The following is a 20,313-nucleotide window of genomic DNA, read 5'->3' on the forward strand; positions in this document are numbered from 1 at the left end:
GATTATAATCATCACTACTTTTACCAATCCATGAATTTATACACTCTAATGATTCTTGATGATCCTCTGCAATTGGATTACTGATAGTACTTAAGACCAGGCATATGATTTTTACAATAGCCAATAAAGCACCTTGGATCCCAGCCATTAAGGATTTTTCAATTCCTTCTTCACTTAATCTAAATCAGCGAAATGATATGGAAAGTCACTTTTGTCATTCTAACCGCTGGAATATTTCTTTACTTTCATCTTATCTTCCTAGTTGCTTTGTTCATAAAATCAATAACATTCACTTATCGGCTAATGAAGACCTCTGGTGGTGTACTCTGGCCAAAGATGGTCGTTTCTCAACTCGTCGAGCTGCTCTTTTTCTAACTCTTAATAACACTTGTTTTCTTTTCAATTCTAAATGTGTAACCTGGTGGAAATTCTTTTGGAAACTGTCCATACATCCTAAGTTTAAAATATTTTTTTGACGTGTTTTACATGCAGAAATTCCAACCAAAGGAATTATTTCGATATGGATTCTAGTTGACCCTAATTGTGTACTATGTGGACACTCTCCGGAATCAATCTGGCACATTCTCCTCTCTTGTTCTTAGGCCATGCACATCTGGGCTATTGGCCCTTTGGGATTGAGAACTTAACTTCTCTCCCACCCTTCATTGGAAAAATTCTATATCTCTTTCCTTTTCCAAAACCATCTTGACAAAAAATCTTTAAAATGGTTTTTCTTGTTTTTATAATTACTTGTTATTTTATATGGGATTCAAGAAACAAAGTCATGTTTGGGAAAGCTAAGGCTGACCCCTTGAGAACAATGTCTATCATCAATCGGACCACAGACCTTAAAACCCCACCATCACTTGTATATGAGAAAAGCACTTTTCATTATTCACCGTCTAATAACCCGATTTCTACTAATGTTTTAAATTTATCTCAGCTTGATCATTCAGTTTTAATTTGTGCAGGAATCTTCAAACCAGGTGTAGATTCTGCAACGTGGACTTTTTGTATTTTGTCTCAAGGTCGTATTATTTTTCGCAGCTACAGGATTTTTGACTGTGTACCATGTTTTGGAGCCGGAAGTGACATCAATAGTCTCTGGATTGCAATAGCAAGCTTCCAGAATAGACCTTAGGATTAAGGAGATATGGGTCTCAAACAAGGAAGTTCTTCAACATATCCCACATCCAGCCCATAATCCCTGACCATGGAATATTTTGTCTTTGTTAATTGATCTTAACAGTTGTGTACATGCTGATACAATTTTTTTGCTAATCCCTGATTGTTCTCTTATTTTTTAGATGACATACTTTGCTTGGAAAGCAATCCAAAGTCATCAACTCTTTTGGTACTCTTTTTATTCCTTAAGTAATATATTTTTCTTTTTCATAAAAAAAAAAGCCAATAAAGCAAAGAACAATAAAGAACCAATTAAGGGTGCAAGTTTGGCTATGTTGGCCCGAACCCGCCCTGAGCCCGAACAGGGCCTGGGCTGAGATATTTGGCCTTGAGGGCGGGTCAGGGCTGAAAATTTCTGGCCCTGAGTCAGGATCGGGTCGGGCCAGGGTTGAAGCCTCGGACTAAGCCCGGCCCAGCCCGACCCTGTTTTAAGTTATACTATAAAACATATATGGATATATTATAAACTTTAAACATCATCCATATTTTGTTATATAATATATTATATATGAAGACAATAAGTGATATAATACATTTTAGTACATTGTTATTTTATGTAAAAATGATAATTTTCTCCCTGGCCCATTCCAGACCATGCGTTTCCTTCCCCCTCCCTATGATCAAGCTCAATCAGGGTCAGCCCGGCCCGACCCTGAGGGCGGGTCAGAGTTGGATTTTTCTGACCCTGAGCCAGGGTTGAGTCGAGCCTGAGCCCAGCTAAGGGGACTTAGGGTTGGGCTAGAGTTCTAAAGAGAATACTGAGCATGAACACCACATAGTCTCTCGGATTAACCATCAAATTACATTTTATTTTGTTTATTCAGTCTGTTTGACATGGTCTGCTTCCATCATCATTTTGTCATCAACAATCTCGTAATTAGTCTATCAGATTTTATTGCATACAGGGCCTCATAGACACTATTGATCTATTTTCAAGATCTGCTACCAATGCGTTCTAGATTTTGTACACATCAAGTCTTCTACCATGAAAGAGCAGTATAAACTGGTACTAAAAAATGACCATATACAAGTTCTTAAACGGTAACAAAAACCTGATAGTGTCAAGGTTAACATTGATGGCTGGTCGCTTGGAAACCTAGGTCACTCAAAAGTGGGAGGAGTCTTTTGGAACATCAATGGTAACCCCTTTCAGTTCTTTATGTCATATGAAAGCTTTGCAACCAATTATTGGGTGGAGTTTGCTGGTTTTTAATTGGTAGCAATCAACATTGCACAATCTATCGGTTTGACTTGCCTATGGGTGGAGTGTGACTCAAATATGGTCGCGGCTTGTATTAATAAGGAAGACATTTTATGGATTTTTCGGTAAAAATGGTTGCATTCTAAGAGGTACTTAGACAGAATTACTTGGAGCATTACTCATGCTTTCGTACAGTCAATATGATTGTAGATAGATTGGTCAAACATGCTGCTGCTTCAAGGGTGTTAATAGTCTGGGAGATACCTCCTAGATTCGTTTTAGTTGTCATCAATTGGGATGCTCAAATGAGACCCCAATTTAAATTTAACTGATCAGGTTTTCTTTCTACTGATGGCCATGCCATAGGATTGAGCTCCTCTCACGGGAGCTCAGCACACCCAAGGAGCATCCAGCTGTTGGACTATGTGGCACACATCCCTAGGCATGCACCAAGATGTGTGCAGCACAGCCCAACCCTTGGATACCCCCTGGGCACTCCCTGGGAGCTGAGCTCCTTGGAGAGAAGCCGGATCCCATGCCACAGGTGTATAGGTTGTCTGTTAAAACATATATGGATATATTATAAACTTTAAACATCATCCACATTTTGTTATATAATATATTATATATGAAGACAATAAGTGATATAATACATTTTAGTACATTGTTATTTTACGTAAAAATGATAATTTTCTCCCTGGCCCATTCCAGATCATGCATTTCCTTCCCCCTCCCTATGATCAAGCTCAATTAGGGTCAGCCCGGCCCGACCCTGAGGGCAAGTCAGAGTTGGATTTTTCTGACCCTAAGCCAGGGTTGGATCGGGCCTGGGCCCAGCTAAGAAGACTTAGGGTTGGGCTAGGGTTCTAAAGAGAATACTGAGCATGAACACCACATAGCCTCTCGGATTGGCCATCAAATTACATTTTATTTTGTTTATTCAGTCCGTTTGACATGGTCTGCTTCCATCATCATTTTGTCATCAACAATCTCGTAATTAGTCTATCAGATTTTATTGCATACAGGGCCTCATAGACACTATTGATCTATTTTCAAGATCTGCTACCAATGCGTTCTAGATTTTGTACACACCAAGTCTTCTACCATGAAAGAGCAGTATAAACTGGTACTAAAAAATGACCATATACAAGTTCTTAAACGGTAACAAAAACCTGATTGTGTCAAGGTTAACATTGATGGCTGGTCGCTTGGAAACCTAGGTCACTCAAAAGTGGGAGGAGTCTTTTGGAACATCAATGGTAACCCCTTTCGGTTCTTTATGTCATATGAAAGCTTTGCATCTAATTATTGGGAGGAGTTTGCTGGTTTTTTATTGGTAGCAATCAACATTGCACAATCTATAGGTCTGACTTGCCTATGGGTGGAGTGTGACTCAAATATGGTAGCGGCTTGTATTAATAAGGAAGACATTCCATGGATTTTTCTGTAAAAATGGTTGCATTCTAAGAGGTACTTAGACAGAATTACTTGGAGCATTACTCATGCTTTCGTACAGTCAATATGATTGTAGATAGATTGGACAAACATGTTGCTGCTTCAAGGGTGTTAATAGTCTGGGAGATAGCTCCTAGATTCGTTTTAGTTGACATCAATTGGGATGCTCAAATGAGACCCCAATTTAAATTTAACTGATCAGGTTTTCTTTCTACTGATGGCCATGCCATAGGATTGAGCTCCTCTCAAGGGAGCTCAGCACACCCAAGGAGCATCCAGCCATTGGACTATGCCGCACACATCCCTAGGCATGCACCAAGATGTGTGCAGCACAACCCAACCCTTGGATACCCCCTGGGCACTCCCTAGGCGCTGAGCTCCTTGGAGAGAAGTCGGATCCCATGTCACAGGTGTATAGGTTGTCTGTTAAAACATATATGGATATATTATAAACTTTAAACGTCATCCACATTTTGCTATATAATATATTATATATGAAGACAATAAGTGATATAATACATTTTAGTACATTGTTATTTTAAGTAAAAATAATAATTTTCTCCCTGGCCCATTCCAGATCATGCGTTTCCTTCCCCCTCCCTATGATCAAGCTCAATTAGGGTCAGCCCGGCCCGACCCTGAGGGCAAGTCAGAGTTGGATTTTTCTGACCCTGAGCCAGGGTTGGATCGGGCCTGGGCCCAGCTAAGAAGACTTAGGGTTGGGCTAGGGTTCTAAAGAGAATACTGAGCATGAACACCACATAGTCTCTCAGATTGGCCATCAAATTACATTTTATTTTGTTTATTCAATCCGTTTGACATGGTATGCTTCCATCATCATTTTGTCATCAACAATCTCGTAATTAGTCTATCAGATTTTATTGCATACAGGGTCTCATAGACACTATTGATTTATTTTCAAGATCTGCTACCAATGCGTTCTAGATTTTGTACACACCAAGTCTTCTACCATGAAAGAGCAGTATAAACTGGTACTAAAAAATGACCATATACAAGTTCTTAAACGGTAACAAAAAGCTGATTGTGTCAAGGTTAACATTGATGGCTGGTCGCTTGGAAACCTAGGTCAGTCAAAAGTGGGAGGAATCTTTTGGAACATCAATGGTAACCCCTTTCGGTTCTTTATGTCATATGAAAGCTTTGCATCTAATTATTGGGCGGAGTTTGCTGGTTTTTTATTGGTAGCAATCAACATTGCACAATCTATAGGTCTGACTTGCCTATGGGTGGAGTGTGACTCAAATATGGTAGCGGCTTGTATTAATAAGGAAGACATTCCATGGATTTTTCGGTAAAAATGGTTGCATTCTAAGAGGTGCTTGGATAGAATTACTTGGAGCATTACTCATGCTTTCGTACAGTCGATATGATTGAAGATAGATTGATCAAACATGCTGCTGCTTCAAGGGTGTTAATAGTCTGGGAGATACCTCCTAGATTCGTTTTAGTTGACATCAATTGGGATGCGCAAATGGGACCCCGATTTAAATTTAACTGATCAGGTTTTCTTTCTACTGATGGCCATGCCATAGGATTGAGCTCCTCTCTAGGGAGCTCAGCACACCCAAGGAGCATCCAGCCATTGGGCTATGCCAAACACATCCCTAGGCGTGCACCAAGATGTGCGCAGCACAGCCCAACCCTTGGATACCCCCTGGGCACTCCCTGGGCACTGAGCTCCTTGGAGACGATCCGGATCCCATGCCGCAGGTGTATAGGTTGTCTGTTATTATTTTTTGTTATATTTTGTTCTGGTTTTTGCCTTTATTGGCCGCCTATGTATTCCATTCATTTTTCTTCATAAAAACCTTTGTTGATTCCTAGCTAAAAAAGGTAAAGAAGGTTCAACCTTTTGGGCGTGGGGCTCCTCTGTAGCGCAACACAGCGTGTAATGCATCATCCAGTGGTCTGCAGCGCACGGGCACACAACCCAACACACACCCACCTGTGTGTTGGGCTACCTGCCCATGCATTGCAGACCGTTGGATATGCGCCACTCGCTGTGTCGTGCTACAAAGGGCCCAATTCCACCTTTTGGACTCAAATAGTAAGAAAATTAATAATAAAGCTTTAGCAGTTCAGCTGATCCGAATGTTGCAAGTACCGAAACCTGTGTGTTGGACTGCATGCCCGTACATTGCAGACCATCGGATGGTGCATTACACGCTGTGTCGCGCTACAGAGGGCCCAATTCCACCTTTTAGACTCAAATAGTAAGAGAACTAATAATAAGCTTTAGCAGTTTGGCTGATGCCAGTGTTGCAAGTATTCAAATTGGGTTAAACTGAATGCCACTATTCCTAAAATAGCTGGGAGCCGTGTCTTCTTTTCACACTATCATGGATACAAAAATAATGGGAAAATAGGATTCAATTGTCAACTGCTCACATTGGAAATAGGAACCCTATTGAAGGACATTTGCATTTGAGGCCTTTAAGACCCTCAAGGCTACAATGATGCGCACAATTATTGCCAAGTTGTGGCCCATTTAGAAAGCCCATTGAGACAACAGTTGGGCTTCCCAAATCACATGCTTAACACAAGCTCCATTGGACTGCAAAAGAGTGTCATCCTCAAAAAAATCTTGCTTTCAAATACTCCCCAACAAAGTGTAATCCCGATCACTTGGGCTCAGTAATGCAATTCATGTTCCACTCTTTTGCTTCCTTATGACTTAGTCCAAGATAGCTAAGATCATGACATGTGAGTGACACTGTTCACTAAAACTATAATGAAGCCATTAATCATTGGGAAGAAAATTGCTCACTGAGACAAACAAATACAAAAAAAATAAAAATAGAGAGGATAATAACACATTACTGGTAGTCCCTTCTAGTGTATAATACTTCTATTCTGTTGGGTAGGTCTACAGAATAGAGACCATTTATTCTTTGAATGCCAATTTATTTCGGCTATAAAGAGATGCCTTACATATGTGCTCCCAAAATAGGAGACAAAGGCAATGCCTCATTGCAAAAGCCACTTGGATAAGATATGAATTTGGAAGGGATGAGTCCATAAAACTTATAAAAATGTAATTCCCTTTGTGTAATGAAATTCAGAGAGATAACAAGAGTAATAAATACAATAATCTCAGAAACACTACATTGTTGCCATGACAAGAAGGTCGAGGCCAAGGCACCCTAGGGGAGCACCATATTGCAAGAAGCTAGATTTGACATATTATAAGTATGCTTCCATATTCATCGTATCTTTCCTTCATCTTCTGGGCCTGGGTTCCTTGATACAGCAGGTGACAAGTCAGGCAGTCACCTTGGACATCAAGGACTACCTTGTTGCCTTGGAATCCCCTGCATGATGCCTTGACAACTATTTTCAACCAAGAGAAACAGGTAATATGGTTGGCTTTCTAGCTAAGTGCGAGGAAAAGCTTGACGGAGATCAAATTGCAACATATACTTGTGTACTCATAATCAACAGTTAATCAAAACATTCAAGCCATTATATTGTTCATATACTAATTTTAGTTAGAAAGAAAAGAGCATATCTGCTACAACAGGAAATTAGAGAAAATAACTGGTCATTATAAATGAAGATAACAGAGATGCACATTAAGGGGGGAAAATCAAGGCGAAAACCCTTGTAAGGAATATAGGATACCCACTTGACTTACCATGTGATGGATATTACCACCGGATCTAGCTGCAAAGAAGTGTAACAAAGTACAACATACACCTCAAACCCATAAATTAGTGAAAGCTTATTTTGAAGAACAAGATAACTAGCTAAACCTTATACAAACAAAATAAAGGTCATTATAGTATTCCCTTGGAGAGGCGACGGGAATAGTATCCAGCTGGCCCCACACGAGGATAAGATTCACAGAAGAAGAAGGCCCAGGAGACCAGGCTCCCTCAGAAATAATGGACCATACTCAGGTGTACTTGTCTGATCCAGCATCATACCGAATACAGCCCCCATATCTAAGAACAATAACACCATTAAGATGCCACGGATCCAGCCACAGTTTGATAGACAGACAATCTCCAATAATATGGTGAATAAACGGCCGTGCACGGTCACGGTACTTCAAAATCTTTCTCCATACCCGAGCAGTTCTATGGGGCCTTCAATGTCCTTAATTTCTTACCACTTCTCCCAAAAGCCGTTTTAGGCTCAGCCCTTTCTCTTTGAGCTCCTCCAATTTAAATAATATCAATCCTTCCTACCATTGTATTCAGAGATCTACAATGCACCTTTTAGCTTGAAGAAATACACCTTATAATGGTCTATATATATTTTCAACAGCTTATATAATAAATTGTAGGCATCTAATTTTGTCATTCCTATCGATTTGAATTATTTGGTCAAAACCTAGTCGCACACTTCAATGAGATTACCAATGCTTGAGAGTAAGAAAATGGAATCTTAACAGCGTAATTCTACTCTTCTACACACAGATCATCTCCATAGATAAAATTACCAAAATGAACCAACTAAAAATAAATAAACCTGAAAAATTCTAGAAAATGATTTTTGTGTCAAAATTTTATCAATGATACATAATGCCAATAAACTCATGGTTTTTCAAATGGATTGAAATTTTACTTGGTTTGGTGTTCAAAATTATTGGAGATTCCATTCTTCCTAGTTGAGGAAAAGATTTACTTTTCTTTAAAGTTAAAGGAAAAAGATTCAATCAACGGGCACGTTAATACACCTAATTATGCCATGTGGAAGGGCACTTCAGCCATTCTAACTGTTGGATAGGTAAGGAATGATCTGGCCATTAGCCACTTGAAAAATTCAAGCTTCAAATGCAATCATTTTACCTTCTCATGAATGTCCATGCATCCCTTTGTCGTCCAAGCATTCATCTCTGAAACCACATATTTAACTCCCTTTGAGCTGGAACTTGACATTTGAGCACAAGATTTTGGGGTCTGTCTATGAAGAAGATTTCGGCCCAATCTAACGGTGTCAGACGTTTTGGTTCAGGATACAATAGATACAAACCAAAACCGAACAGATCTAAAAAATCTAAAACTAAAAACAAACCCGTTTGGTTTGGTTTGGTTCTTATTCTGTTTTCATGTATTCAGTCTAATTCGGTTCTTTTACAGTTTGGAAATTTAAGTTCAATCAATTCGGTTCTTATACAAGTTTTTTGGTTCAATTTTGGTTTATTTGGTTCGTTTTGGTTTTATTAAGATTATTTGAGGTTTAGTTTGGTTTCGGTTTGTTCTTTTCAATTCAATTTGGTTTGAACCGATGGTTTTAACTTTAAACGTGAAACCGAACCAAATTGAAATGGATGATTTCAATTATCATAACTGGCGATCTAGTGAAGCTGAGTAGTTATCATGATTTAAAATGCTCAATGAATGGTCGTGACCTAAATTACAGATTTTAAAATACCAAATTGTTATCTTTTAAAAATATTAAAAGCTTGGAGTTGTTTGGTCATGAACTTATATGAGGATATTTTGGTAAAAATAAATTTTATGTTTCACTTAATTGACGGTATTTGGGTTGAGGCACCCCAAACATCAAGTTTCAAACATACCCGTAACTTTAGGAATTGCTGATGTAATTTTCTCATTTGGGATTTGAAATATGTGAGATTTGACTCCCGGAAGTTGAGCACATTGGGCTAAGCTGGGCTGTGATTCACATCATCAAATATTTTTTGGCTTCTTTGTAGCCAGTTTTGTTACTTTGGTCCATATTTCATCATCCTTTAGTCACTTAAATATGAAGGTTTTATAGTTTCTCTTTTTGTTATGATTACTAGCATGTTGTCTATAGTATTTACATTTTCCTTGCTTGCGTTTTTAGAACAATTTTAATGTCATCTGATAACTATGTTCTAGAATGTAATCTTGTGTTTTATAACTAAAAGTGTTGTTCCGAGAATGTTTTTCATTGTAAGCTTTGCATTGACCAAGCAACATCAAATGAACCCTCTCTTTCGCTACAGCTTCCCACTTCCCCAAAGACCACGCCAGAGAGTGAAAGTACAATGATGCAATCTAGTTGAGTTCATATACATGCTGCTGAATAGCTTCTCTAACATCTTAGTTGCAAAGTAATATAACATTACTTCTGCAGGGCTTATCAGGGGCAAAAGTGAAAACCCGTAAGAAAATCATCTAACATATGATGATTGTCTCATTTATTTCAGTGAAGAACAAAACTATTTTGAGAACTAGTTCTAGAGGGATTGTGGGAAGATGAGTAGTTATCGCGTCACATACTCACATTCATGTATAAGAGGCTGCAGGAGCGATGGGTATGAAAACTCAGCTTCTCATATAGCTGGAATAAGCTATTATCTGTTTCTCAGTCCTACAACAGTGAAGAGAAGTAAAAAAGAAAAATTAGAATACATCAAGATTCTTTTAAATGTGATTGGTCAACATTTCCTATCAAAGCAAGTTCTATTTAGGGTAGAAAACACTTGTTTATGTCAAACTGATTACTTTTCTACTTATATTGATTCAAGAAAAGTGGAATCTAGAACTTCTGATAAATTACGCCCCTCCCCCAAACACACACAGAAAGACATGCATATAACAGATATAAATGGTTCTGTTTAACCTATATTCTTGGAGCAGCTTCCATGAAATTCATGGCAAGCAGGGTCATAATGTATGCAGCCTTAACCCTGCTTCGCAGAGAGGCTGTTTCCAGACTCGAACCCGTGACCACTTGGTCATAATAGAACAACCTTTACCATTGCACCAAGGCCCGCTCTCTTACCCCTGTTTTGCAACTAAAACAGTGAAGGGAAAATACAGAATGCCTATTTTTCTCTATTTTCTTTTCTTTTTTTGTTGGGTAAGGCAACAAAATATAGAGTTCAAGGAATAAATAACATAATAATTTGGATTAGAGATTTATCAAATTTTTTTTTTCGCATAGTGAGTTTCATTAACTAAGTAGCTAATGACTATTTCACAAGAACACTTATATCAGATTCGGTATCCAATAAAGTGGAGCTCCTTCTGGGAAAAATATTAAATGTACATAGAAACTTGTCTCAACTGCAATGAAAATTGAATAAGCTATGACAGCTGTAAGAGGATGACCTTCTAATCGTTCCCAGATGTATCAGTTGATGAAGTTATTCCATGAAAGAACATGAGATTACCAAGTTAGTTTCTCTTCAATTTGGGAGAATTTCAAGCCCTTTCAAGCTGCAGTACAAAATAGCTATAACCCAATAATTAATTGGTTAATCCTAGAAAACAAAGATAAGGGACAAAAAACAACATATAATCTGCTATTGCTCAAGATAACAAATGATGATGACTCAAGCAAGGAGTGACTCTGCATTTCCATTTTCAATGGATTCCTAAGCTTCATATCTTGCTTGAGTGAGAACATACAGTGATTTCAATTGGACTGTCCCCAATACAATCTGAGCTCCAATTTCTTCAGAGGCTTTTCGAGCAGCACGAAACTGCAAAGAAAGACAAAATTAAAAAGTAGAGTTTACTCTGGCTTTCTATCCTTTCTTTATTTTATATTTTCCTCCTTTCCCCGACTAATTTCTACCTCATCCCCAAAAGGCCGGTTTGCGTCTGAGGATATATTTGAAGAGAAAACTGGCAGAAGCAACCATAATGCAGGAGCAGTTTGACCACCTGCAAGTTGAAGGCAAAGCACTAATAACAATGGAACTAACTACTGATAGCTGCTGCAATTTTTTATGCACTCCATTCAGAAACACAAGAGATAGAGAAGGACATGGAAAAAAGAATCAACTCTACATAGTAAAGACATGCAAATAAACCATGGCTAACAGTTCCAAAAAAAACCAGCTCCACTCAATGAGAACATATTTGACCTAAACTGAGGATCAGACTCATCCTCATTGGAAGTGTACATAATTCCAGCTTTGAAAAATGAGCTTTGCTACAATTGAAGTTAGGCTGTGCAATATAATCTGAAGAAAAGATGGGAAAGAGATCCATAGTCTTCAAACTCTTCATAATCAATATAAAATGCTAAGACCAGTTTGGCAACAAAATAACTTGGTACAAAATTAGTTTTTTGTTTTTTTTAGCGGATGTACAAAATATCTTCTTTATGACAAGGATGATTCAACTTCTAGACCCAAAATTGAAGAATTATCTTTATTCCTATGGTAGGTGGCTTACAAAATTGTCAAAAAAAAAAAAAAAAAACCCTTCCCAGTGAAGATTTTGAGAACATAAGAATTACTATAAAAGCAACTTATAAGAGATGAGATAATTAACCCGTACAACATCTAGGGCATTGTCAAGGGATGGCCTTTTTTACCCTAATTTTTATTAAAATACTATAAATTCCCGTTAGTATACAATTATCGAGTCAATTTTGCTTAGTGCGATGACTTGAGTACAGTAATTTATAATACAAATTTGCATCCACTAGTAAAAGGAACAATTTTTAAGTTGATTTAATAATCATACCTGCTTCTGCAGAGTTCCATCACGACATTGTCCGGCTTAAACAATTCTGACGACGCGCTCAACGTCCATGGCGGACGCTTGTGAGATATTCGTTGTTCCGATCAGTTACGGCTCTGTGAACTCTGTTCTCCAGATGGGTACATGACTGAAAGGCATCTTTCCCAAATCAGGACTACACTCCCGTTGTCGACAAAAAAATTCGTCACTGAAATCGAAATCTGGTGAAGGAGGTTTAGTAAAGAGAGGGGTTTGATTTGCTGTGGTTTTGAAACTGCAGGTTGGTGAGATTTTAGGAAGGAGATGTGGATATGGTTTTTGTTTGAACTTGAGCTGAAAAGAGAAAAACGGTGGATTAAGGCTTCCGTGATTAAGACTGAGACAAACAGTGAGACTAGCGATTTGATGAGTTCTTCACATCCAGCTTCTGTAAACACTGGGGAAAATTATTTTGTGCTCAACTGCTACGCTCCAGAGTCCAGACTCTGGAAGCTAGGTCTGAGTGCCTGACTGCCTGAGAGTGATGGGGACTTGGAGAGAAGCACAACCACTCAACTTACGGCGGGAGTGTGTGGCTGTGGCTGTGGCTGTGACTTCGTCAGACATGCGTGCGAACACGTGTCAAGGACTGTGACAAAAGGTGTACTCAGTGCACGAGGCTTCTGCCACTGTCTTCTAGGACTGTCATAGTGTATATAGCCCTACACGTGTTTTCGTAAAGAGGCTGTTTCCAAATACCCCAATCCGTACCCGTTTGGTCACAAATCACAATGTAGCAACCTAATCGTTGCACCAAGGTCCACCCTCAATGATCGCTACAATGTTACCCAAATAAATACAAAAAGACAATTATAAAGCTGTCATGACAATTTTATCAGTCTAGAAGACCGATGTTGATGAATATTAAGGTATTAGGGTCGTTATTAACTCTCTAGGATTCTATCATATGTTTTTTCTAAGTCAATAAAGACTATATTGAGATTCTTCTTCCAACCTTTAAATCTTTCTATGAATCTACTAACTAGCTTTTATTGTGGATCTTCTTAGTATAAACCAAATTGTTTTTCTGTAATAGTAGTTTCTTGTCTCAGGTGGGTTTTAATAACCATCTTTCATAATTTAATAGTATGATTCATTAGTTTTATATTTTTATAGTTATTGCAGCTCTAAGTATCACCTTTATTTTTTTTTAAATCAAAACTACAATGCTTCTCCTCCATTTATCAAGCATTTTTCTTGTGTTCATAATCTTATTTAACAGCTTGATTAGTCAGGATAAACTATAGTTTCTTAAGCTCTTTCACACTTTTACTGGGACCTCATATGGGCATGATGTCTTGCCTACTTGCATCCTCCTTAAAGTTTCTTTTACTTTAAACACCTTAATTTTTCGTATATATCTATGACATGATATTTTGATATGTAATGTAGTTTTCAGTGACAGTATTATTCAAACTGTACATCTTCATTTAGTAGGTTGTAGAAATAATTTTTCCATCTCTCTCTCTGTAATGTCTTCATCCCTTATTAATACATTGTCATATTCACTTTTAATAGATATAACATGACTGGTATCTCTATTGTTCCTTTCCCTCATTTTAGGTATCTTCACAGCAAGAGATTGGAGTTGTTGTCTTGATCACTGCCACAACCTTCCAAGTCTTTCCATTCTAGTGGTTCCTTAGAATTTGATGAAGTAGAACAAATTCCAAGGAGATGCAACGACACAAGTAATCCGGACTAGACTGGAGGTAATGAATTGAACCTCCTCGTTAGTAATAGGTAGTTGCAGAGAGGGGGATGCGGTAGAGCGGAGGAAAGTGAGGGGCGAGGGAGGGGTTGAGAGGTAGGGGTTCTGTGAAATGTTAAGAAGCTCCAACCTTGTAGGGTTGACGAGATCTCTTGGTATTTCATTGTTGAAATTGTTCATGTTGAGGTCCATGTAAGTCAGGTTTGGTAATAGACTGAAACCATAAGGGATTGCACCTACGAGTATGTTATCTAGGATGCAAAACCTCCATAAAGAAGTGGAAATGAGGACACTGATGGAGATGAAGATGCTACCCACCACACCTTTGATTTCAGCACCGATGTTGGATTCGTTTCAACACCTACCTCTCTTTCTCTCTCATAGAAAAATTATCTCAGTAAACCTTTTATTATATTGCCAAATCATAAATCGAGGATAAAATAGTCCGGTTACAAAGTCTGTTTGGTTACAAACAGAGACACCCTTTTTTCAATACTGATTAAATTTTACATTTTGTGTACACGAACACTTCCCTATATTTTAGCTGAACATTGAGTGTGCACATATGAATCACATATTACTCAACTTTGCACTCTCTTTTCCACGCAGTTTACAGTGTAGAATTCTCCTTTTCTTTGCAAGATTTTAAAGAGTGAAAAGTATAAAATAATATGGATAATCTCTATGTAACCATGACTAGCTAGAAGGAGTTATCATGTCTATGTGGTAGGGAATAAATAAAAAATAATCATACAAAAGACAAACATCATTATGATGCTGACATAAAATTGTCATCAATCTCAAATTTCGAATACATACTAAAAATGACCCCTATTGTATGAGGTCAAGTTGACGTGGGTAAATCATTATCATGATTTTTCGATGATGATTCCTTATAAACAGTGCTTGGCTACACTAAGGACGATCCTGCTATGAAAAATAAAATCTAAAGAATTATAAAGATATAGTCTCACATCGATTATTTGACATGCTTATGATCATCTCAAACTAAAACTTTAAGAATTTGAGATCCAAACAGTAAAAACCCACTAGACATTTCACTCTCTGTGTTGCAGAGTGACATAGACAGGGTAAACCTCGACAGAATTGGACTCGATTTATTTATGCGTGTGGATACTAAGGTAGAGAGAGAGAGAGAGAGAGAGGACGATAGTGCTGGAAGAGGGGTGGAAGGGACCAATGATGTGTGGTGGAGGTGTTGAAGAGCCATATATGGCCCATGATATGAACCTTACTTCACCTTTGCTAAAACCGCGTTACTTAATTTGTTTCAGACACTAGAATTATATATATACAAACTTATCCTTTGGAAAATGGAAAAGGACCACTTTTTAGCAGATTTCGTTTAATCATGAACACCTTTTTCTTTTTAGGGTTCTTTTTTGAACTTGACTTTGAAGGGGGCAAGATCATGGGGGCCAATAAGAACAAACCCATAAACAGTAACTCACTTTTCCATCATTTCCATGGGTGTAATTGGATTCTTATATATATATAATCCATATATGAACTATATAGCCCTTAGCTACTCCTCTTGTATGTAGCCTAGAGTAGGTTTCGTTTTTCAAAAAAAAAAAAAATGGAAAATAATATAAAGGCATTAAGGGCCTAATGTAACTGATGTCACAATGTGAAACTATACCTCTATGTTTACCCCCAACAAAAAAAAAAAAAACTATTATCTCAATAATTCTCAATATCTTAATACTTTCCCTCATATGTAGTTTGGATATCCTGGGTTCTACATATGAATAATATATGAGCGTAAGGTTTCATACTATGTGCTCATTTTAGGTATTTGATTGATACATCAAAAGTTTTAGAGTTGATGGAATACGTTAAATCGAATCTTTTAATCTATTTCATATTAGGCTGATCTAATCTAACTCTCATACACTACAGTGGACCCTATTAGACACATAATCAACCACCATGCTTCCGTAGCCATCGTTTTCGACGGTTCTCAGTTTAAGCAGCTCTCACTCTGGTGGTAGGAACCCTTTCCAAGCAGTTCCACCCTGCTCCAGGATTTTTATCTAGCGACAGGTAGTCCTTTCTTGTCGGCTTTCACTTTACTCCAGGTAACTCTTCTCCTAGGTAGTACTTTTTGTGACTCGAACCCGTGATGTGGAGAGTAACTTTGATACTAAATATTAGGTACATGACTGATACATCAAAAACTCCAGAACTGATGCATTAAATCAAATCCTTTAACTTATTCCATACTAAGCTAGTCCAATATAGTGCCCATACACTAGAGTGGACCCCATTGGCACATAACTGCAGTCCACTATAGTATATGGACCTAGGATCTCAATTTTTATCTCTGGGTTAAAAAAGAGGTCTCCTGCCACTATAGGGTTTGGGAAGCATCATAACATATGACATCTTACCTCCACTTTGCAGAGAGATTGTTTTCAATTTTAAATTTGCAACTACTAAATCACAATGGAACAATTTTACTATTGGTCCAAGACCCGAGCTCTAGGTAAAATTCATGTTAATCATGTAGCTTAAGATGAACTAGTGGAGCTTTTGATATCTCTCACCCACCCCCTCCCCCTCCATCTATATTTCTAAGCCTCGGATTTCGATAAGATATCATTAAAGGGGCACCAAAGATCGAGAGACATTCAAAGTGTACCTTATTAAAATTCAGGGAGACAAAGATGATCAATGCTACAGTCACCGACACCATTTGTGTTTCTACTGTTTCTTAATCCTGATTTGAATGGAATGTATAGCTTTCACCTAATTGTTGGCTAAGTTTTATCCAAACAAACAGGATTATATTGCTTCACTCCCCCTTGTTTATGTTTACTTAAACTAAACATCCTTAATTTTCTTTTCTCTTGGAATATGTTTTCCTTGTTTGTCCAACCAAATCATTTTGGAACATTAATTTCAACTTAATAGTGGGAGGCTGAGAATTGTACACATATGCTCTATCAATAGTCAAAGAAGTGTCTTAAGATTTGCTTGGATCACCAACCCCCAATAAGGGGGCAAGCTTTTGATGAACGATCTCCAAAAGAAGAAAAGAAAGATCTGATTCTTCTATCCAAAAGTTCAATCCATGAACCGGTGCAACAATTCATGCATGTGGGTTGACCACCGGACCAGAGTTTGGATTATGGTAACTGTTCAAATTATCTACTAAACCTCTTCATTGATCTCAACTTGGCAAAATTGACTAAAAAGGGTACACCCAGTGCACGAGGCTTTGATAACTACAGGGTTTGAGGAAGATCGTACAATGCATGCAGTCTAACCCCCAGAGGCTATTTCTTGATTTGAACTCGCGGCCACTAAATCGTAATGGAGCAATCTTATTGTTGCATTGAAGTTCGAAAATGACTGTAACTTAAAAAAATAAGCTAAACACTTGCAATGGACTCTTACATGTTGATGATAAAGTACCCATGGATTTACATACATGTGATATTTTCTTGGCCAAAGTTTCCTAAGAATCTTTTCACTATTGGTGATTTGATTTTGTGATAAACTCATATGTTATCATAAACTCTTAGCCCTAATGAACAAATGGAAAACATCTCTCTCTAGTCTAATCAGATGGACCAATTATATGTAAATTTTGAAGCCACAATCAATCATATGATGCAATATGTAGATTGAATTAGAGCTACATTTATTGGCACCATGAAACAATGGAGGTGATGATTTCGAAGATCACAAGATAAATTTGAATCATCTATTTTTATGTCTTTTTTTTTAAATCTAAATGTTTATTCTACTTAGAGTTGGGAGTTGGGAGAGTGCAAGTATTGTCTAGAGTACTGGTATACATGCATGGGCATATACAAAACGTGTAGTTATACAAAAGGCGTATTTGATTGGATTTGACTCTAAAATTTTACACGTGGCGAATCTAAACCATGCCCTCTCCATCCAACTGTTGGAATGAACATATCATCTATCCATGTGGTAGAGTAGATGGGTTCTAACACTTTGAAAAAATATTAGACCTTTGTAACGATGACGACGACGACGATGATGATGATGATGATAATAATAATAATAATAATAATAATAAGGAAACGAATGTTACTCGAATGCATAGTGCACGCTAATGTCTCCCTTTGTCTATCTCTCTCCTCTTTCCTATTAAATAACATTTTGCCTACTATTGTGGGAGGACATAGATAAATGAATGGAGGTGTTACCTTGCTGTGCAATTGGACAGGGAACTCAGTCCATTATTATTATTAGGGAAAGCGAATGCTACCTAGTCGCTCGCGGTGTGTGGCTCATCTGCCCAGACTCCGGCATGCACAAAATGATCGTCATGTCCCTATGAAAAGATGGAAATTCCTACAAGCATGGCAGTCATTTTGCGTGACCTTGTGTCTAGGCACAGGAGTCACGCACCCCACATGACCCGGTAGCGTTCTTTCTCCATTATTATTATTGGGGAAAAATAGCTATGTGGGGGAGCAAGGTCCTAGAACCAAGGGGGCCGAAATGACTGTCCCGCCTTCCATGAAAGGTGGAAATGCCTGATTGCCTGCCCTATTGATGCTTTGTATATGCTCTTATTAGCCCATGTATGTAAGGGACACGCTCTCCCACAGAAAAGAATTAGCCCATGTATGTAAGGGACACGCTCTCCCACAGAGAATTCTTTTTCTTATTATTATTATTATTATTATTATTATTATTATTATTATTATTATTATTATTATTATTATTATTATTATTCAGAAAGAGTATTTAAGGAACATGACGACAATTATAACATAACTTTACAGTCACGTGACACTAAAAAGCATACTTACAACACAAAGTTCGGCCTTGAGAGAGAGAGAGAGAGAGATTAATTAGTTAATGGGTTTTGGATACTTAGGGCATCTTGATAGAGAACAGCTCAGTGCTATCTCGCGCCTAATGCGTGTGCTGCTCCCGTCTTCGTCCTCCACACAATCCACAGGCCCTCCCTCCCTGTCTATTTCTTTCCTTTCCCCTCGTACTACTTCTTCTTGTTCTTTCTATTTCTGCGCCCAATAACCTCAAATCAAAAACCCATACAATGGATTCCGCGAATTGCCCACGCTTTCACGTTTTCAATCTTTTCATTTCCTCCTCCTCCTCCTCCTCCTCCTTATATTTCTTTCAACGTCACCAACCCTCCTTAAAATTAGATACCCGACAAGACGCTCAGATGTCCCTTCTCTTCTCCTTAATTACCCCCTCCTTCTCACTCTCCCTCCCTCTAACGTGCACCAGGTAGTCCAACCACCCCCTTCCCCTCCGCCTGAGCTATCTCCTCCTTGAAGTAGGCCTAGGCCTAGGCTTAGGCTTAGGAGTTGAAATTAATCGCCAATTGGGCAATTGACAGGTTTCACGGCTTTCCCCTTATTGGTCTCACAATTCTCACGTGTGACTCACAACAACCACTACTATAGCTGACCATGACCTCCTCGTCTTCCTCTGGATCATCATCTACCACACAACACTCCACAGGTAAGCACCCAATTTACAGAGGAATCCGAAGCCGTAGCGGAAAGTGGGTATCAGAAATCCGTGAGCCACGTAAGAGTACCCGCATATGGCTCGGCACTTTCCCTACTCCTGAAATGGCCGCTGCTGCCTATGATGTAGCTGTCCTCGCTCTTAAGGGTGTCGATGCCACTCTCAATTTTCCTGATTGTGTACCTTTCTATGCTATCCCTGCCTCTGCTTCACCTTCCGATATACGTAGTGCAGCTACAGCTGCTGCCGCTGCTAGGATGCCAAAGCCGGTAACCTTTGAAAGCTCAGTACTAAGAAGCATGAACGCCTCAAAAAACGTTCTTTCCACAGTAATAACTCCTCCACCTGTACCACCACCGGAAGAAGAAGAAGAAGAAGAATTTGTGGATGAGGAAGCCCTGTTTGACATGCCCAAACTGCTTGTTAATATGGCTGAGGGAATGCTCATGAGTCCACCAAGAATTAACTCGCCGCCTTTTGATGACTACTCCAATGAAAGTTCAGATTTTGATAGCCTCTGGAATTACTATTAGAGGAGCGTTCTCGATCCCCCAACCTTTTTTGAGTTGTGGTTCCGAATTCTGGTTAGTTTATGAGTGCATGTAAACACGCTATGCTCTTGTAATATATATATTTAACAGCCAATGTAGTTATCTGTATCACTTCTTCTTCTTCTTAAGTTACTCTTTAGGAGAGTCTTTCTTTAGCTTTTAAGAATAAAAGCAGAAGCTGGGTTATTCCCCCATTATTTCCTATAATCCTAATAGGAAGAA

At 38.4% G+C, this 20,313-nt stretch overlaps 1 protein-coding gene and 1 pseudogene across 1 annotated transcript; one reads left to right on the plus strand and one right to left on the minus strand.

The window, feature by feature from the left end:
* Positions 1-10,064: 10,064 nt before the first annotated feature.
* On the minus strand, positions 10,065-12,384 carry LOC122655182 (annotated as a pseudogene).
* A 7,059-nt stretch (positions 12,385-19,443) lies between these two features.
* LOC122643355 (ethylene-responsive transcription factor ERF025-like) lies at positions 19,444-20,083 on the plus strand. Its single transcript, XM_043836982.1, has one exon. The coding sequence runs from the start codon at positions 19,480-19,482 to the stop codon at positions 20,071-20,073; it is 594 nt and encodes a 197-aa protein (XP_043692917.1). The 5' UTR covers positions 19,444-19,479; the 3' UTR covers positions 20,074-20,083.
* The last annotated feature ends 230 nt before the right edge of the window (positions 20,084-20,313 follow it).

This window comes from Telopea speciosissima, chromosome 1 (assembly GCF_018873765.1).
Source record: "Telopea speciosissima isolate NSW1024214 ecotype Mountain lineage chromosome 1, Tspe_v1, whole genome shotgun sequence".
In the NCBI taxonomy this organism is placed as follows: domain Eukaryota; kingdom Viridiplantae; phylum Streptophyta; class Magnoliopsida; order Proteales; family Proteaceae; genus Telopea; species Telopea speciosissima.

What these genes read in the sequence shown, in the direction of transcription:
- LOC122643355 (XM_043836982.1), top strand. Translation starts at nt 19,480, where the DNA reads ATGACCTCCTCGTCTTCCTCTGGATCATCATCTACCACACAACACTCC.